Source organism: Sciurus vulgaris, assembly GCF_902686455.1.
Source record: "Sciurus vulgaris genome assembly, chromosome: X".
Taxonomy (NCBI): Eukaryota; Metazoa; Chordata; class Mammalia; order Rodentia; family Sciuridae; genus Sciurus; species Sciurus vulgaris.
In genome coordinates this window covers 6690279-6707973 of record NC_136471.1, presented here as the reverse complement: position 1 = coordinate 6707973, position 17695 = coordinate 6690279, and the positions used below count along the sequence as shown (strand labels likewise).

At 37.1% G+C, this 17695-nt stretch overlaps 1 protein-coding gene across 1 annotated transcript in view; it reads left to right on the top strand.

The window, feature by feature from the left end:
• The window catches only part of FMR1NB (FMR1 neighbor), a gene marked incomplete at both ends in the record, with an annotated part of 50610 nt that overhangs the window by 25658 nt on the left and 7257 nt on the right, over window positions 1-17695 (top strand). Inside the window, one exon of the mRNA XM_079123659.1 lies at window positions 1315-1411. Within this exon, the coding sequence (XP_078979785.1) occupies window positions 1315-1411 (97 nt within the window). The remainder of the gene's footprint in view (window positions 1-1314; window positions 1412-17695) is intronic.

Below are 17695 nucleotides of genomic sequence, written 5' to 3'. Positions count from 1 at the left end.
GGTCAGAGAATTTCTTTATGGCTAACTCCAAGGAAGAAAAGTGGGGAAATTAAGATTATTATTTTAGGCATATGGCTTACTTTGGGTAAAAAAATTCTAGTTTCTGTGACCTTTTTTGGGGAAGAGAAAGTCTAGTTCTGTGCCTTTTCTTTGAGAGGGAAGTGGGACAGGATATGGGAGGACAGGAAAAGGTCAGAAAGAAACTCTGCTTCTGAGTCTTTCACTTTGGTTTATCATTTTCTGAGTCCCAACAATATCAATTGGAATGCCTTGACTTTTCTTTTCCTAGCTTTTCTTCCTAAGTAGAATTCTTCCCATTTATTGTGTTTTAAATATGTCAGCATGTAGCAGTAGACTCAAATGTTTCTTGTTAAGGTCTGTTTGTTAGCTTGTCTTCATTCTGTTATTTTTGAGTTACGCTCTTAAGATTTATTTCTAAAGTTTTGAGAGCTGAACTACCTGTTTTTGTTAAACTTATTTGGATAGTGGGGATGTATTATTAGTTGGTCCCATGATGAATGGATTTGATATGATAGAATACTAACAAATACTATGAAAAGGAGGCACACAAAACAATATCTTAGGTTAATATGGTCTCTATTCAATTTATAGCTGTTTGTTGAATATCTAGTGTTAATAATGAAAACTAAAGTCTGAACATGAATATAGCTTTAACATGAATATAGCTTTAACATTGTCACATGGTATTTGTAATTCATTCATTAATTTGGTCTTTATGTTATGTGTGAAGAGACATTTGGTTCTTTTAGTAGGAAAAAATTGAACCGTGACTTAGAATTCCCCAATCACATTAGAAGGCACTTTCCAATGAATATGAGACTTAATTATGCTTATTCACCTGCAAATTCTTGATTCCTTTTTAAATTTAATGTTTTGCAATTTTGAAGTAAACATTTAAGAAGCCATTTCTTTACCAAGTTAACTGTTCTTAGATTAATTTGCTCCTCAAGTGCTCCAGGATGTATATGTAACATATGGCCACAGGAAAAAAGCACACTTAGGGATATAAGAAATATATTCCATGCACTATAATAATCTGTTAACAAAAACAGTAGGCTCATTTTGCTAAGGCATCCATCAGGGGCAGCATATTGAAAATGCTGCCTTGAGTTGCATTTCAAGAACATTCCTTGAAATGCTGCTTCTAGAGTCATAAGGATATTTTTCTGTTTATAAGAATACCTCCTTATTTTACTTTATTAAATAAAAATTTTATAAAGACTTTATGAAAGAGCCTAGATTTGCTTCTCTTGCTTAAATCATAAAAGTAACAGGATATAATTAAACCAACAGAGCCTACACAGATGCTCCGGATGTTTGGGCTTGGCGTGATCAGCATGATCACCCTGGGATGTCTGCCCATTTATTGCTGCTGTCTTTGCCAGAGGAGGTAGGAAAACATAAACTTTTATTTGTGAATTGCTAAGTATATATGAATATTTGTGTATAGGAACATTTATTTAGATGCTTAAGGAATATAGCAATCATGTTTGAGTTCCTTTTGTTTAAAAGAAGTAGGTTGGGAAAACCCTAAGAGTAGACTTAACGTAATATTTAAAAAAAAAAACTTATATTTCACTTTTCCACAAATTCAAGACATTCTCTTGCATAGGGTCCATTCATTCCCTTATCCAGCAAAATAAAGGAAATAATAAATTGGCAAGCTAGAGGTGTGCAGAATGGGGGTGACCATTAATCCCCAAAGCACAGTGATTTCTGGAAGGGTATGTCTCTGTTGAGTCATCTCTCATTGGTCTTTATAGTCATCTACTATTGGACTTTAAAGCCTTGTTCTGTCTTCAAGCCAAATTGTATTAGATTTCCTCTTAGTGTATTATAAGAAATTCCAATGGGCTACTAGCACAGTGTTTCCAAATTTGTTTATTTTAAATAGCTCCCCACCTGCTGGGACAGAGTGGGTTTAGAGTTGCAGAGCAGAGCCAGGGCTAGGTTAAGAATTCTGTAGAACATAGACATTAGTAGGAAAAACTCATTCTCAGGTATGTGCAAGTGTACAGGTCAGTATTGTCACAACCCTGAGAGTAAGTACCTCCTTAAATTCTCAGGAAAGGTACCTACTGAAGATTAAGCATCTTTGATGTTTCTGTTCGAGTTAATGGGAAAATAGTATTTGAGTTACCAAAAAATTTGGTGAAGATTTCACTGCAAGATTTATACTGTACATCTGTTACCTTAGATTCCATAAAGATCTTCAAGTTTTGGTTACATTACCTTAACAGACCATTTTGAATCCACTGTTGGGTCACAGTATTTCAAATACTCCAGCTTACATGTGACAATCAATTCTTTGCTCATATTTTGCTTAACTTCATACTCTGAGTCAGTAATCTATTCCTTGACTTTTCTCATTGTTTTTTTTTCTTTTCCAAGATAATTGATAGCAAGAGTGGAGTTTTTTACCCCTGCTTCCCTTTAAAACTTGGTTTCATATAAAAATCGCCCCTGATGAAAGTGAAATATTTGCTAGAATTTGGTGGATAGGATTATGCCATACAGTTTACAGTGTGTTGGAGAAAATAAGCTTGGTGTAATATTTCATTGCAGCTCTTCTCTTAGACTTTTGCCAGTGAATTTTATGAGATATTCGGTTCTGCTGAATTTTTTTCTTTAAAATGAAATCCAAAGGATTATCCTCTGATATGAATATATTTTACTTTTTCTGTGTAATATAAACTAGTTGAAAAACATGAACAGTGTGAGTAAGTAAATGGATTGAACACCATGTGTTTTGCTTTACGTTTTATACATTTTACTCTTTTGTGTGAGATCAATATGCTCCATCTGTCATCCTAAACTGGCCCCAGAGCCAGTGGGCACTTTTAGCTTAGTGTTTAGCTGAGTTTCCAGGAACAATGGTTAAGGGTGAATGGGGCACTGTCAATTTTTCCTAGTAAGCTGACTTTAGAAGCAAAGGCGAATGAGAATGAGGATCCCATTCCTGATGCCAGGCAAGGAGCTAAATAGATGCCAAAGACTACTAAACCCCCCATTTGGAGGATAAGCTATCACCTTAGAAAGCTCTGGTTAACTCACTTTCTGTTTTCCATTTAAAAAAATAAGGAGATAAACAAACTATTAGAGAAAAAAATAGAGGATTCTATAAAAGGGAAATAGATGCAATGGTAAAATCAATATATAGCAATTTAAAAAGGAAAAGAAGTCAAATACAGTTGTTTGTCTAAATCACCGGAGCTAATAACCAAATCTAGATCTGCAGTAACATGATGCTGATCTCCCCTCTAAGAATCTTTTGTTCTTTCTGCATTGCAAATTATCTTTATGTTCTTTCTTCTGAGTCCTGTCTTAATACAGTAAATACTTGAGCATTCCTTGAGGAAAAAGCTATAGTAGTTCTCTTCTCTTGGCCTTCAGTTGCAAGCCAAAACATAGGAGGTTTTGACATCCCCCTGCTTCAGCAATTGGACAGTGACTTTTATTTACAGATCACCTAAGGAACTAAAAACTTGCAAAGTTGGGAAGGTGAACAGTTAGAATATAAGCAGGTGGAAAAAGCGAAAGCAGTTCAGGTGAAGAGGATAATCACTCCCTGGAGTCAAATGTACTTCATTCTTTTGGTGCTTTGTTCGCTCAGTTGACTATATCCATTCAGTATTTACTTGTGCTAGGTAAGTGGAGGATACAGGAACATCTCATAGGCCTTACTTTTAAGGAACTTAAAACCACCTTAAAACAAATCTCAAACATGACATATTTAAGTAATAACATAATACAGAATAGAATTAGGAATAGTATGAGTGTTAGAAAAAACTTATAAAAGGTTTGAAGCAGTGGGGAGCAGGGTGAGTGGGAGAGGGCAAGGCAGGTTCTGTGGTAGAGATGCCATTTGAGTTTTTTTTTTAATTTGCTCTTTTTAGATATGTATGACAGCAGAGTGTACTTTAACATATTATACACACACAGAGTAGAACTTATTCTAATTAGGATCCCATTCTTGTGGTTGTACATGATGAGTTTTTAAAGGGAGGACATGGACTTTTTCCACAGAATTCATGAGCTACAGATGGAGATGATCTCTAGAGTTTCCTTAACTGCTTGTCATTTCCTTTTCCCTTATTTTTTGATACTCAGAATCAAACAAAGGTGATTTACCACTGAGCTGTGTCCCCAGTCTCCCTCCCCCTTTTGAGACAGGGTCCTAAAGTTGCTGAGGCTGGCTTTAAACTTGTGATTCTCCTACCTTGGCCTCTCTAGTCTCTGGGATTACAGGCATCCACCACTGTTCCCTGCACTGTTTGTCATTTCTAAGAAGAGGTGGCTAAACATTTTCTCTGGAATAATCTATAACTGAATCTCTAATTTACTTTTACTAGACTGGAACCTTAGATGTGATATGAACCGGGTATACAGCAAACTCAAACTAGCTTGAAATGGTTGCACATGAGCAACAAGGAGGGAGGGCATAAGTGTAAAACCAAGAATTTGCTACAGGTAGCCTTATTAAACTTGCATGTAAGATGTATTTTAAGTTCATTGCATTCTCAAGGTTATGGAAGATCTATTTTTATCCTTATTAATAAGGATAAGAAGCATCATTAGGTTTAAGTGTCACTGATATGCTTAAGACTTATTTAGAGGAGAAAGAGGGAAAGATCAAATTGATGGGGACAAAATGAAGCAGGGGGTAGTCCTAGGGGCAGAGAGGAGGAGGGTAACTGAATTGTTTTCATTGGGTAAGGTGAGAAAATTCTTTATTAAATTCAGGTGAAATGCATTTTCAGGTTCTTCCTATGAGATTGCATTTGTAACTTCAAATTATGAAAGTTCAGAACTAAGTCTGAAAATTGAAAATTGTATTTTACCAACTAATAAAAAGCCATTTTTAAAAGATTGTTGCTCATCTGATATACAGGTGATGTAAAAAACGCATTATCCATTATGCTTTCAATGTTGCTACTTTCCAGATTGTTTTATTGAAAATTTTTACGTTTAGACACATCCTGTTGCACGATTCTCTATATTATAATGTGGTCTTCATTATGCACATAGTCTTACTGCCACTTATTTTCTTAGAATGGGAGTTAAAGAATTGGGAATAAATGTGTCAAAATTGCCTAAAATCACCACTCACTTAATTAAAAAAAAAAGACATTTACATTTTTCAAAGCCTATGTTTGTATATTTTATTATACTGTACAACATAATTAGTAATGCTGTTTTGAAAAGCTTATGCAGTAATTAGCCAACAGCTGGAAACTTTGATCTTCCTAGGATTGTACATATATGAATTTAGAGAAAGGAAATAAAATCTATAAATTTTATAAGAATGACTATGCTCTAAGAACTTTGATAAAATTATGTCAAATGAGAACGTGAATGAACTGAAACTCTCTTCTAATGTGAGTCACCATAGAATTAAAATATGTATAAAGTCAGTTCTTCTTGGACTCTGTTCAAGATAATGTAGGTACTAAAATAAAAAGAGAACTTCATTATATGTGGGTTATATGACTGAGGTATTCCTATGGAAGGACTCCGAGGGCAGCATTTTAGAGAATTCTGAAATAGAAGGTACTGTTAAAAAGAACAGTGTCTTGCCAAGTAACTAAAAACTTATTGAAGAATGCAGTGGCCTTTTTGCTGAATTCCTATCCAGTTCGACCTTTTGGTCACACAGTGCTGCTCCCTTCTAGAACTATCCTTCCTCGGAATTCATTATCCCCTTACTATTCTGATTCATTTCAATGTGCTTTTCTTCCCCTCCCAACTGTGGTTGTTTCCCAAATCTTTTCTCTCATTTATCGGAGAATGTTAGAAGTATGTAGTAGAAAGAATACTTTAAATGTTCTGTGTTCTAATTCTGCTTTTGCCCCGTTTCATGGATGAGCTTCAACTCTTTGGTTATTGATTTTCTAATAAAACTGGAGAATTGAGTTACATAATTTCCAAGGTCCTTTCCATACGCTGAGATTCTCTGGGTGAATGTCCCTTAAATCTGAATCCTGAAGTCCTCACCTTTACCTATTTTCAGCTGTTTCTGGGAATTAGATATCTTTTCAGCACCTTAAATGCAACATGTGCAAAAGTGAACTCATCTTCCTTTTCTCCCAGATCATTTCCTCTCGATACCTCAGTGATTTCTTTAGTTTCCTAGGCTAGAACCTTGGAGTCATCTGTTACTATTTTCCTTTGTCCTCAATATATATTATGTTTGCCTAACCTTCCTGTCATTTTGTTTTGTTTTGTTTTGTTTTCCTTTTGAGTGGGTCTGGTATTTGCCTCTTCTCCTATTTTACTGTCACATCTTATTCCAGTCCAGGCCTTGTATACTCTCTCTGTCCTGGGCAAGTGGTTTCAGGAGAGGAACAAAGGGGAACCAAGGCTAGCATCTACAGTGCTGCGGTAATCTACAGTTGATAACTGAGGAGGGTATCATAATATGTCCAATCCAAAGGGTAACTTACAAGGGAGACAGTATCTAGGATGGCTTTGGGAGTTGAATGGCTAGGAGGCAGGTCCTGGAGATGTTTCCTGTCCATAAACTAGAATATGGCTTTGCCCTTAGGTAAAAGGGGAATGAGTAAGGCTGCTTGCCAAGCCAGTTTCGACACATACTTGGACTCCCAATCTATTCTCCTACCAGTCCATCCTGTAATGTCCTCTGAGACTCATATTTCTAAAATAGTACTATTTTATTTCATGATATCATTCAGTAACTTCCAATGCATTCACATTCAAGAATGTCTGCATTCCAGGCCTCATTTTAGGTACTGTGGAGGACAAAGTGATGAATTAGATCATGGTCTGTGATTTCAAAGGAGATATTGTCTAATAAGGGATATATTCTGGTATACAAGTTAGTAAGTCACAATGCACAGGAGAAGTACAGATAAAAACAATTAGCATATGTTTGGCCTTTACCAGATTGTGTAGGGTTTTCATATACATTGTCTTATTTGACCTTCCAAACTGAGAGGTGCAGGGAGGTTTGGCCTGTTGTCCAAGTTTGCATAATGAGAGACTGGGGAGGTAACTCAGTGGTAGAATGTGTGATTAACCTGCAGAAAGCTCTGAGTTCCATCCCCAACACCACAAAACAATTAGATAGTCCAGTGTTGTTAAATGTTTTTGATGGATTACCTACTGATACAGCAAGCAGTCCCAACACAACTTAAGAGTAAGTTCTTTGCTTTTTCTACTATAAAAAATATAGATTAAGACATAGCAACATCTTGTTGCTTCATGTTTACTCAAAGAGCTGTGACTTTCAAAGCCATCTGTATTAGACTAATTGTATCATGCCAATAATATATATTCTGACATTCTTTACATGAATAATATATATTCTAACATTCTATGCATGAACAAAACCTGTTTTATTCCAAGAATATTAAAGATACCACCATGGATGTGGAAAATCTTTATTTTTCTTGGAATAAACCAGAGTTTATATTTGCCTCTATTCTGTTGCCCATGTTGCTCCTATTTCTTAGGATTATTCTTCTTTATCCTCTTCACTTCCTTGAATTATTTCTGTTCTTAAAATTGCAGCTGCTGCAACTCCTCTATGAAGTGTTTTTCAGCTGCTCCAGGTTTTCTGTCTCCTTGGAACCTCTTTTTGCATTTGTGTTCTAATCCACATAATTTAATACACAATTATTCTTTGCTTCCTGTGAGTTGTTTTCTTTCTCTGGCTAACATGACTTCCTTGAGGGCCAGGCCTCATACTCTTGAGTCTAGAGCTGTGGTTCTGAAATTAGAGTCTCTGAATCAGTATCATCAGCATCCCCTGGGAGTTTTTAAAAAATTTATGTTCTTAGAACCCACTTCAGATCTACTGAATAAGAAATTTGGGGGTGGGACCCAGCACTATGGGTTTTAACAAGTGCTTCTAGTTTACATTAAACATTGAGAACTCCTGGCTTCTAGACCATGTAGTAGGCAAATCAATAAATATTGATTGGACTAATATAATTAGTCATTCCTATGGATTTTCTGCTTATCTTTGTGAATTTGCAAATGACAAATTAAATTGTTTACTGTCCATAAAATTGGTACTATGCTTTTAGTCATCTTAAAGGATTAATAAATTAGATTTTAGGAATCATGGAAAATTATCAACCCAGTAGCCAGGCACAGTGGTGTGTGTTTGTGGTCCCAACTACTTGGGAGCCTGAGGCAAGAGGATTGCTTGAGCCCAGGAATTGATGCCTGTCTTGGCAACTTAGTGAGACGCCCCTATGCAAAAAGTAAATAAACAAAAATCCAAATCAACCCACTAGACTGGTATTTCTCAAAATCTAGTATATATGTAGCTTCTATGAAAGTAATCTTGGGACTATTTAATAAAACAGAGTCCTAGGCTGTGTCCTAGACATTCTGATTTAGTCAGTGTGAGGTGTTCTCCTGAAATTTGTGTATTTTAATGCTCCCAAATGAGTCTGATAGGCAGCCTGCTTGGAACTGCATTAGACTTTCTCTCATTAAACCTTTCATTCATCCATTCATTCTATGAATGCTTATGGAGCTCCTACTTCGATCAAGACAGTTTCTAGGCATTGTGTTCTTTTCCGTCTGATCATATTCTTATGTGGCCCACTGTCCATATTCTAAGTCATCTAAGCCTGTAGCCTCAGATTCCCCTAATGTATTCAATGCTGATAAATGTATTCTGAGCTCATCAGCAGCAGCCCATTTTCATGCCCTTATATTGAACATTGCCATTCACCAAAAATTGAACCTCTGAAATCTTAAACTTCAAAACCCTACTTTTTGACAATAGATACTTTGTCTTCTTGCTGCACCTGTTCTTTAACTCACTAGGAACTCCAGTCTCTTTAACAGTTTTTCCCTTATCTGACATCTAGCATCATCTGCTCTCTTGTATCCAGCCTGGATCCTGTTGACTGGTACTTCAAACCCTTCTTTCTGGTGTCCCTGCCCATTTCACTGAAACTGAATCCATACCACTTCTCTGCTGTTAGATCTAGGTTCCTGGGAAGTCCTAGAGGGGAAAATGAGTTCTACAGCTTTGTAGATCTGTATCATTAGAAATTCCCAGTAGGCTCACTATTAGTATTCTCCATCATGCCCTGCTACCTGAGGTTCACAGACAACCTGTCACATTGCCACGTTGAGTGTTTCACACAATGAACCCACTGATTAAAAAACCCTTATGCATCTCCCTACCTCCGTTCTTCCTTATTTGGCTTACACCACTCGGGGTTCAGACACTAGCTTAGATGTCACCTTTTTTATGAAGCTTATCCCAAACCACCCACGCTGGTTTAGGTATTTTTCTGTTTGTCTCCTGCCATTCTCTACTTACCTCTAGTTGCACTTATCTCAATGTGATATAACTATCAGCCCATATATCTGCCTTCCATTCTAAATTTTATACTTTGAGGACAACTCCTGTGTATTATTTACTTTTATACATCTAATATTTAAGATAGTGTTTATATTTCACAAGCAAACAATAGTGAATGAGTGTGCAGTAAGTTAACATACTATTCATGTGTGAGTATGGTGAACATCCTATATGACATTTTATATGAGAATGAGAAAATCACCTGTAGGACACAGGACAGATCTTTTCACCACAACTTTCTCCCTTTGGCATTCTCATTAGATTTTAGGATCTCAGGAATGGGTGCTAGTCACACAACCAGCTCCAAGTCCCTGAGCCAGCGTGCGGCGAGCTCCGGCCTGCCCACAGGTTGCTTCAGAGACCAGGACAGGGCAGCCAGGGACTTCCCCAAGTGGCCTGATTCCCTCTGGTGGGAAGTGCCTTTCTAGGCTAGCTTCTCGGAGCAGACCGCCCAGTGAGAGCCTTTCTACACAGAGCAAGCGACAAGTCCCCAAGCCAGCGGAGACCTCCGACCCGCAAGCAGCCTCTGGGACCAGGGCAGGGCAGCCAGAAACCTCTCCAGGAGGCCCTGCCCCCCTCTGGCCACAGGCTTTTTCCACGGGGTGATCCAAGATGGCGGACTACAGGGTGACTGCATCTCTAGTTGCTCCAGAACCCAGGATTCAAGAAGGGGAGGCACTGAGAGACTCAGACTAAAATAGAACCACGGGGTGAGTCTACCCCACCCGGTGAAGCTCGGCCGGGCGGCAGGCCCGGATTCAGGCAGCTTATTAGAGTAGGGCAGGGCAGCTGGAGTCTTCTCCAGGCAGCCCTGTGCACTCCAGTGGTGGGCTCCTCCCACACGGCCAGCTTCTCGGAGCAGGCCCCCCAGTGAGAGCCTTTCCACACAGAGCCAGCTCCAAGCCCTGGAACCAGTAGCAGGCTAGGGACAGCTTTCTTCGGAAGCACTGCATTATCAAGTTACTCCAAGATTTCAGGCTACTGAAGGCTGGGAGGTGACACACTGGAAATCTACAAGGACACTATAAGGCAATAGAGGAAATCTGCAATATCACAGAGTCCCACTGACATCTGACCAATATGAGAAAACAAGGGAAGAAAATGTCCCAAACAAACCTAGATACTATATCAATAAAACCCAATGACAGCACAGCAGAAGAAATGTCAGAAAGGGAGTTCAGAATGTACATAATTAAAACAATCAGGGAAGCAAATGAGGAGATGAAAGAGCAAATGCAGGCATTAAATGATCGCACCAATCAACAGTTAAAAGAGCAAATAAGGGAAGCAAAAGAACATTTCAATAAAGAGTTAGAGATATTGAAAAAAAACCAAACAGAAATCCTCAAAATGAAGGAAATAATAAACCAAGTTAAAAACTCCATAGAAAGCACAACCAATAAGATAGAACACCTGGAAGACAGAACCTCAGATATTGAAGACAAAATATTTAATCTTGAAAACAAAGTGGACCAAACAGAAAAGATGGTAAGAAATCATGAACAGAATCTACAAGAACTATGGGATATCATGAAAAGGCCAAATTTAAGAATTATTGGGATTGAGGAAGGCTTACAGAAATAAACGAAAGGAATGAACAATCTATTCAATGAAATAATATCAGAAAATTTCCCAAATCTGAAGAATGAAATGGAAAACCAAGTACAAGAGGCTTATAGGACTCCAAATATACAAAATTACAACAGACCCACACCAAGGCACATTATTATGAAAATACCTACCATACAAAATAAAGAGAGAATTTTAAAGGCCACAAGAGAAAAGAATCAGATTACATTCAGGGGGAAACCAATAAGAATATCAGCAGTTTTTTCAATCCAGACCCTAAAAGCTAGAAGGGCCTGGAACAACATTTACCAAGCCCTGAAAGAAAATGGATGCCAACCAAGAATTTTATACCCAGCAAAACTTACTTTCAGATTTGATGACAAAATAAGATCCTTCCATGATAAACAAAAGGTAAAGGAATTTACAAAAAGAAAGCCGGCATTACAGAACTTTCTCAGCAAAATATTCCATGAGGAAGAGATGAAAAACAACGATGCAAATCATCAACGGGAGGAACTAGCCTAAAGGAATAGCCAAATAAAGGAGAAACCAAATCATGTCAAAAAAACAAAAATGAGTCAAATGACTGGGAATACAAATCATATCACAATAAAAACCCTGAATGTTTATGGCCTGAACTCATCAATCAAAAGACATAGACTGGCAGAATGGATTAAAAAGAAAAATCCAACAATATGCTGCCTGAAAGAGACTCATCTCATAGAAAGAGATACCCATAGACTAAAGGTGAAAGGATGGGAAAAAACATACCATGCACAGGGTCACAGCAAAAAAGCTGGAGTATCCATCCTCATTTCAGATAATGTGGACTTCAAGCCAAAACTAGTCAGAAGGGATAAAGAAGGACATTACATACTGCTTAAGGGAAACATAAATCAGCAAGACATAACAATCATAAACGCCCCGAACATTGGCTCATCCATGTTCGTCAAACAAATCCTTCTTAAGTCCAGAAATCAAATAGACCACAACACAATAATACTACGCGATTTTAACACACCTCTCTCACTGCTGGATAGATCATCCAAACAAAAATTGAATAAAGAAACCATAGATCTCAATAACACAATCAGCAATTTAGACTTAACCAACTTATATAGAATATACCATCCAACAAAGAACGAATACACCTTCTTCTCAGCAGCACATGGATCCTTCTCTAAAATAGACCATGTCTTATGCCACAAAGCTACTGTTAGCAAATACAAGAAGATAGAGATACTACCTTGTACTCTATCAGATCATAATGGATTGAAATTAGAAATAAATGACAGAATAAAAAACAAACTTCTCCAATACCTGGAGATTAAATAATACACTATTATATGATGAATGGATAACAAAAGACATCAGGAGGGAAATAAAAAAATTCTTAGAAGTAAACGAGAACAAGGACACATCATATCAAAATCTCTGGGACAGTATGAAAACAGTACTTAGAGGAAGATTTATTTCATGGGGCGCATTCAACAAAAGAAGTAGAAATCAACAAATAAACGACTTAACACTACATCTCAAAGCCCTAGAAAAAGAAGAGCAGACCAACACCAAAAGTAGTAGAAGACAGGAAATAGTTAAAATCAGAGCTGAAATCAATGAAATTGAAACAAAAGAAACAATCGGAAAAATTAACAAAATCAATAGTTGGTTCTTTGAAAAAATAAACAAAATTGATAAACCCTTTGCCACACTAACAAAGAGAAAGAGGGAGAAAACTCAAATTACTAAAATTCGGAATGAACAAGGAAATATCACAACAGACACGAGTGAAATACAAAACATAATTAGAAGCTATTTTGAAAATCTATACTCCAACAAAAGAGAAAACCTCGAAGACAACAAGAAGTTTCTAGAGACATATGAATTACCTAAACTGAACAAGGAGGACATACACAACTTAAATAAATCAATTTCAAGCAATGAAATAGAAGAGGTCATCAAAAGCCTACCAACAAAGAAAAGTCCGGGACCAGATGGGTTCTCAGCCGAGTTCTACAAAACCTTTAAAGAAGAGATCCTTCCAATACTTCTCAAAGTATTCCACAAAATAGAAGAGGAGGGAACCCTCCCAAACTCATTCTATGAAGCCAATATCACCCTGATACCTAAACCAGACAGAGACACATGAAGGAAAGAAAATTTCAGACCAATATCTTTAATGAACATCGATGCAATAATTCTCAACAAAATTTTAGCAAATCGCATACAAAATATATTAAAAAGATAGTGCACCACGATCAAGTGGGTTTTATCCCAGGGATGCATGGTTGGTTCAACATCCTGAAATCAATAAATGTCCTTCACCATATCAACAGACTAAAATTTAAGAATCACATGATTATTTCAATAGATGCAGAAAAAGTATTTGATAAAATACAGCATCCCTTCATGCTCAAAACACTAGAGAAGATTGGGGTAGTGGGAACATTCCTTAACATTGTAAACGCCATCTACACTAAGCCCATGGCCAATATCATTCTAAATGGTGAAAAACTGAAAGCATTCCCCCTAAAAACTGGAACAAGGCAGGGATGCCCTCTTTCACCACTTCTATTCAACATCATTCTTGAGACTCCAGCCAGAGCAATTAGACAAACCAAAGAAATTAAAGGGATACGAATTGGAAAAGAGGAACTCAAACTATCCCTGTTCGCTGATGACATGACTATATATTTAACGGAACCTGGAAATCCACCAGAAAACTCTTAGAACTCATAAGTGAATTCAGTAAAGTAGCAGGTTCCAAGATCAATGCTCATAAATCCAATGCATTTGTATACATAATTGGTGAATCTTCAGAAAGAGAAATTAGGAAAACTACCCCATTCACAATAGCCTCGAAAAAAATAAAATACTTGGGAATCCATCTCACAAAAGAGGTGAAAGACCTCTACAATGTGAACTACAGAACACTAAAGAAAGAAATTAAAGGAAACCTTAGAAGATGGAAAGATCTCCCATGTTCTTGGATAGGAAGAATTAATATTGTCAAAATGGCCATACTACCTAAAGTGCTATACAGATTCAGTGCAATTCCAAATAAAATCCCAATGACGTACCTTACAGAAATAGAGCAAGCAATTATGAAATTCATCTGGAAGAATATGAAACCCAGAATAACTAAAGCAATCCTCAGTAGAAAGAGCGAAGCAGGGGGTATCGCAATACCAGATCTTCAATTCTATTACAAAGCAATAGTAACAAAAATGGCATGGTATTGGTACCAAAATAGACAGGTAGATCAGTGGTACAGAATAGAGGACATGGACACAAACCCAAATAAATACAATTTTCTCATACTAGACAATGGTGCCAAAAATATGCAATGGAGAAAAGATAGCCTCTTCCACAAATGGTGCTGGGAAAACTGGAAATCCATATGCAACAGAATGAAATTAAACCCTATCTCTCACCATGCATGAAACTCAAATCAAAATGGATCAAGGACCTCGGAATCAGACCAGAGACCCTGCATCTTATAGAAGAATAAGTAGGTCCAAACCTTCAACTTGTTGGCTTAGGATCAGACTTCCTTAACAGGACTCCCATAGCCCAAGAAATAAAAGCAAAAATCAACAACTGGGATAGATTCAAACTAAAAAGCTTTCTCTCAGCAAAGGGAAGTATCAGTAATGTGAAGAGAGAGCCTACAGAGTAAGAGAATATCTTTGCCACTCATACTTCAGATAGAGCACTAATCTCCAGAATCTATAAAGAACTCAAAAAACTCTACACCAAGAATATAAATAATCCAATCAACAAATGGGCTAAGGAAATGAACAGACACTTCACAGAAGACGATGTACAAGCAATCAACAGATATATGAAAAAATATTCAACATCTCTAGTAATAAGAGTAATGCAAATCAAAACTACCCTAAGATTCCATCTCACTCCAGTTAGAATGGCGATTATCAGGAACACAATCAACAATAGGTGTTGGTGAGGATGTGGGAAAAAGGTACACTTATACATTGCTGGTGGGGTTGCAAATTAGTGCAGCCACTGTGGAAAGCAGTATGGAGATTCCTCAGAAAGCATGGAATGGAACCACCATTTGACCATGCTATCCTACTCCTTGGCCTATACCCAAACGACTTAAAAGCAGCGTACTACAAAGATACAGCCACATCAATGTTCATTGCTGCTCAGTTCACCATAGCCAGATTGTGGAACCAACCTAGATGCCCTTCAGTTGATGAATGGATAAAGAAACTGTGGCATGTATATACAGTGGAATATTACTCTGCCATGAAGAATGATAAAATGATGGCATTTGCAGGCAAATGCATGAAATTGGAGAATATCATGCTAAGTGAGATAAGCCAATCTCAAAAAACTAAAGGATGAATGATCTCTCTGATAAGCAGATGAGGACATATAATGGGGGGTAGGAGGGGTTAGCATTAGGGTTAGGGTTATGTTTTGGGGTAGAGATAAGGAGCGTGGTACGAATGGAGGAAGGAAGGACTGTATAGAGGGAAAAGAGGGGTGGGAGGGGCGGGGGGGAAGGGGAAAAAATAACAGAGTGAGTCAAACAACATTGCCCTCTGTAAATTTATGATTTTTAATAAAAAAAAAAAGAAATGGGTGCTAGTTTTATGGCCACTTAGCGATAAGGCTGAACCTAAATCCAAGTCCTCTGAAACCAAGACAAGTCAGTACAAAGCTTTTTTTGTTTGTTTGTTTGTTTTTGTTTTTGTTTTTTTTATTTGGGATTGAACCTAGTGGATCTCAACCACTGGGCCACATTCCAAGCACTTTTTATTTTTTTTATTTAGAGAGAGGGTCACACTGAATTGCTAAGACTGGCTTTGAAATGTAATCCTCCTGCCTTAGCCTCTTGAGTCACTGGGATTACAGGCATGCACTGACATGCCCAGCTGCAACAGAGGGTTTTGAAGTAATAAGATTCTTGTTGTATTTTTCTTTGTTAATCAAAGTGAGATATACACGCAAAATTTAAAATAAAATCTATGTATAAAGAAAATCTGCTCATTTTAATTATGGAAAGATACATTAAAGTCAGTGTATTAGACTAAATTTCTTATCTAACATTTCTTATCTAAATCCTTAATTTCTTATCCAAAATTCTGAAATTCAAAAATCTGCAAAACTAAATATTTTTTTACCAATCATTTAGCAGCAAAACCTGATCTGATTTGACCTGAAGTTCTTTCTAGTCATTACTTAATGCTTAAGAGTGAATATATATATATATTTTTTTTGTAGAAATATTACTGTGATTGATTATGAGTTACTGCCCAGACCCTAGGGGAGTGACATGTAATATCTAGTGTATCATGCCATATTACCTTTCTAAAATTCCCAAAATTTCGTATTCTGAAATCCCAAAATTTTGTTTTCTGAAATACATGTGGCCCTAGAGGACTGAGAACTGTGACATTGTTGTAGTTATTATTTTTTGAGACTATAGTCAAGAAAATGGCAACTTAGAGGCCATACATAGGTAAATCATATGAATATATTTTTGACCTTTGCCTACTATTTCATTTATGTTTGGAGACAATTTTATGATTAATTGAGAAAAAGGTGTTTCTTTGCTTCATATCTTTCTTTCTTTCTTTGTTTTTTTTTTTTTTTTTTTTTTTTTTTTGCTTCATATCTTTCTTATCTAGTGCAGCTCAGTGACAACCAGTAATGCAGTTATAGGGGAGAAAAGTGAGTAATACCTTCAAAGTTGTCATTTCAAAGACAGGCTTATCTATATCCAGGCCTCACATGATCAGAACCTGGTTGATGTGTATAGCTAATAGTACTGTCAGGTTCTGGGTATTCTCTTCTGTATAATTTAAGATAGGATTATTATTTATCTCATATTACCGCTTCATAATATTATAGGCAAATCTTTTTTTTTCCCTGTTTATCTCTGCCATTCTGCCATGAACATTTCTGTTTTTTTCTCCTTTTATGTTTAGTTCCTTAAAACGTGAAAACTTTGTAAACATTTGTAAGGTAAGGTTTTAGCCTAAAGATTAATAAGCTCCAAGAGGAGAAAGAGACAGTTTAGCATGGGGTGGAGGAGAAATTATACTTTAGATTTAGGCAGATCTAGATTTGATTCTTCTTTCTTTTCTTTCTTTCTTTCTTTCTTTCTTTCTTTCTTTCTTTCTTTCTTTCTTTCTTTCTTTCTTTCTTTCTTTCTTTCTTTCTTTCTTTCTTTCTCTCTCTCTCTCTCTCTCTCTCTCTCTCTCTCTCTTTCTCCCTTTCTTCCTTCCTCCCTTCCTCCCTTCTTCCCTTCCTCCCTTCTTCCCTTCTTCCCTTCTTCCCTTCTTCCCTTCTTCCCTTCTTCCCTTCTTCCCTTCTTCCCTTCTTCCCTTCTTCCCTTCTTCCCTTCCTCCCTTCCTCCCTTTCTCCCTTCCTCCCTTCCTCCCTTTCTTTCTTGGATTGAACCCAGGGGCATTTAACCACTGAGCCACATCCTCAGCCCTTTTTTTGTATTATTTTAGAGACAGCGTCTCGCCAAGTTACTTCTGGCCTTGCTAAGTTGCTGAGGATGACCTTGAACTTACAATTCTGCCTCCTCCTCCCAAGTTGCTGGGATTAGAGGCATGCACCACGTGCTTAGCTAGATTTGATTCTTAGCTCCGTGATTGAGTAGTTCGGCTACCTTGGGAAAATTACCTTACTTACTGGTACCTTAATTTTCCCATATGAAAAATGGAAATGATAGAAGTACCTGCCATCAAGTGATCATGATGATTAAATGAGATC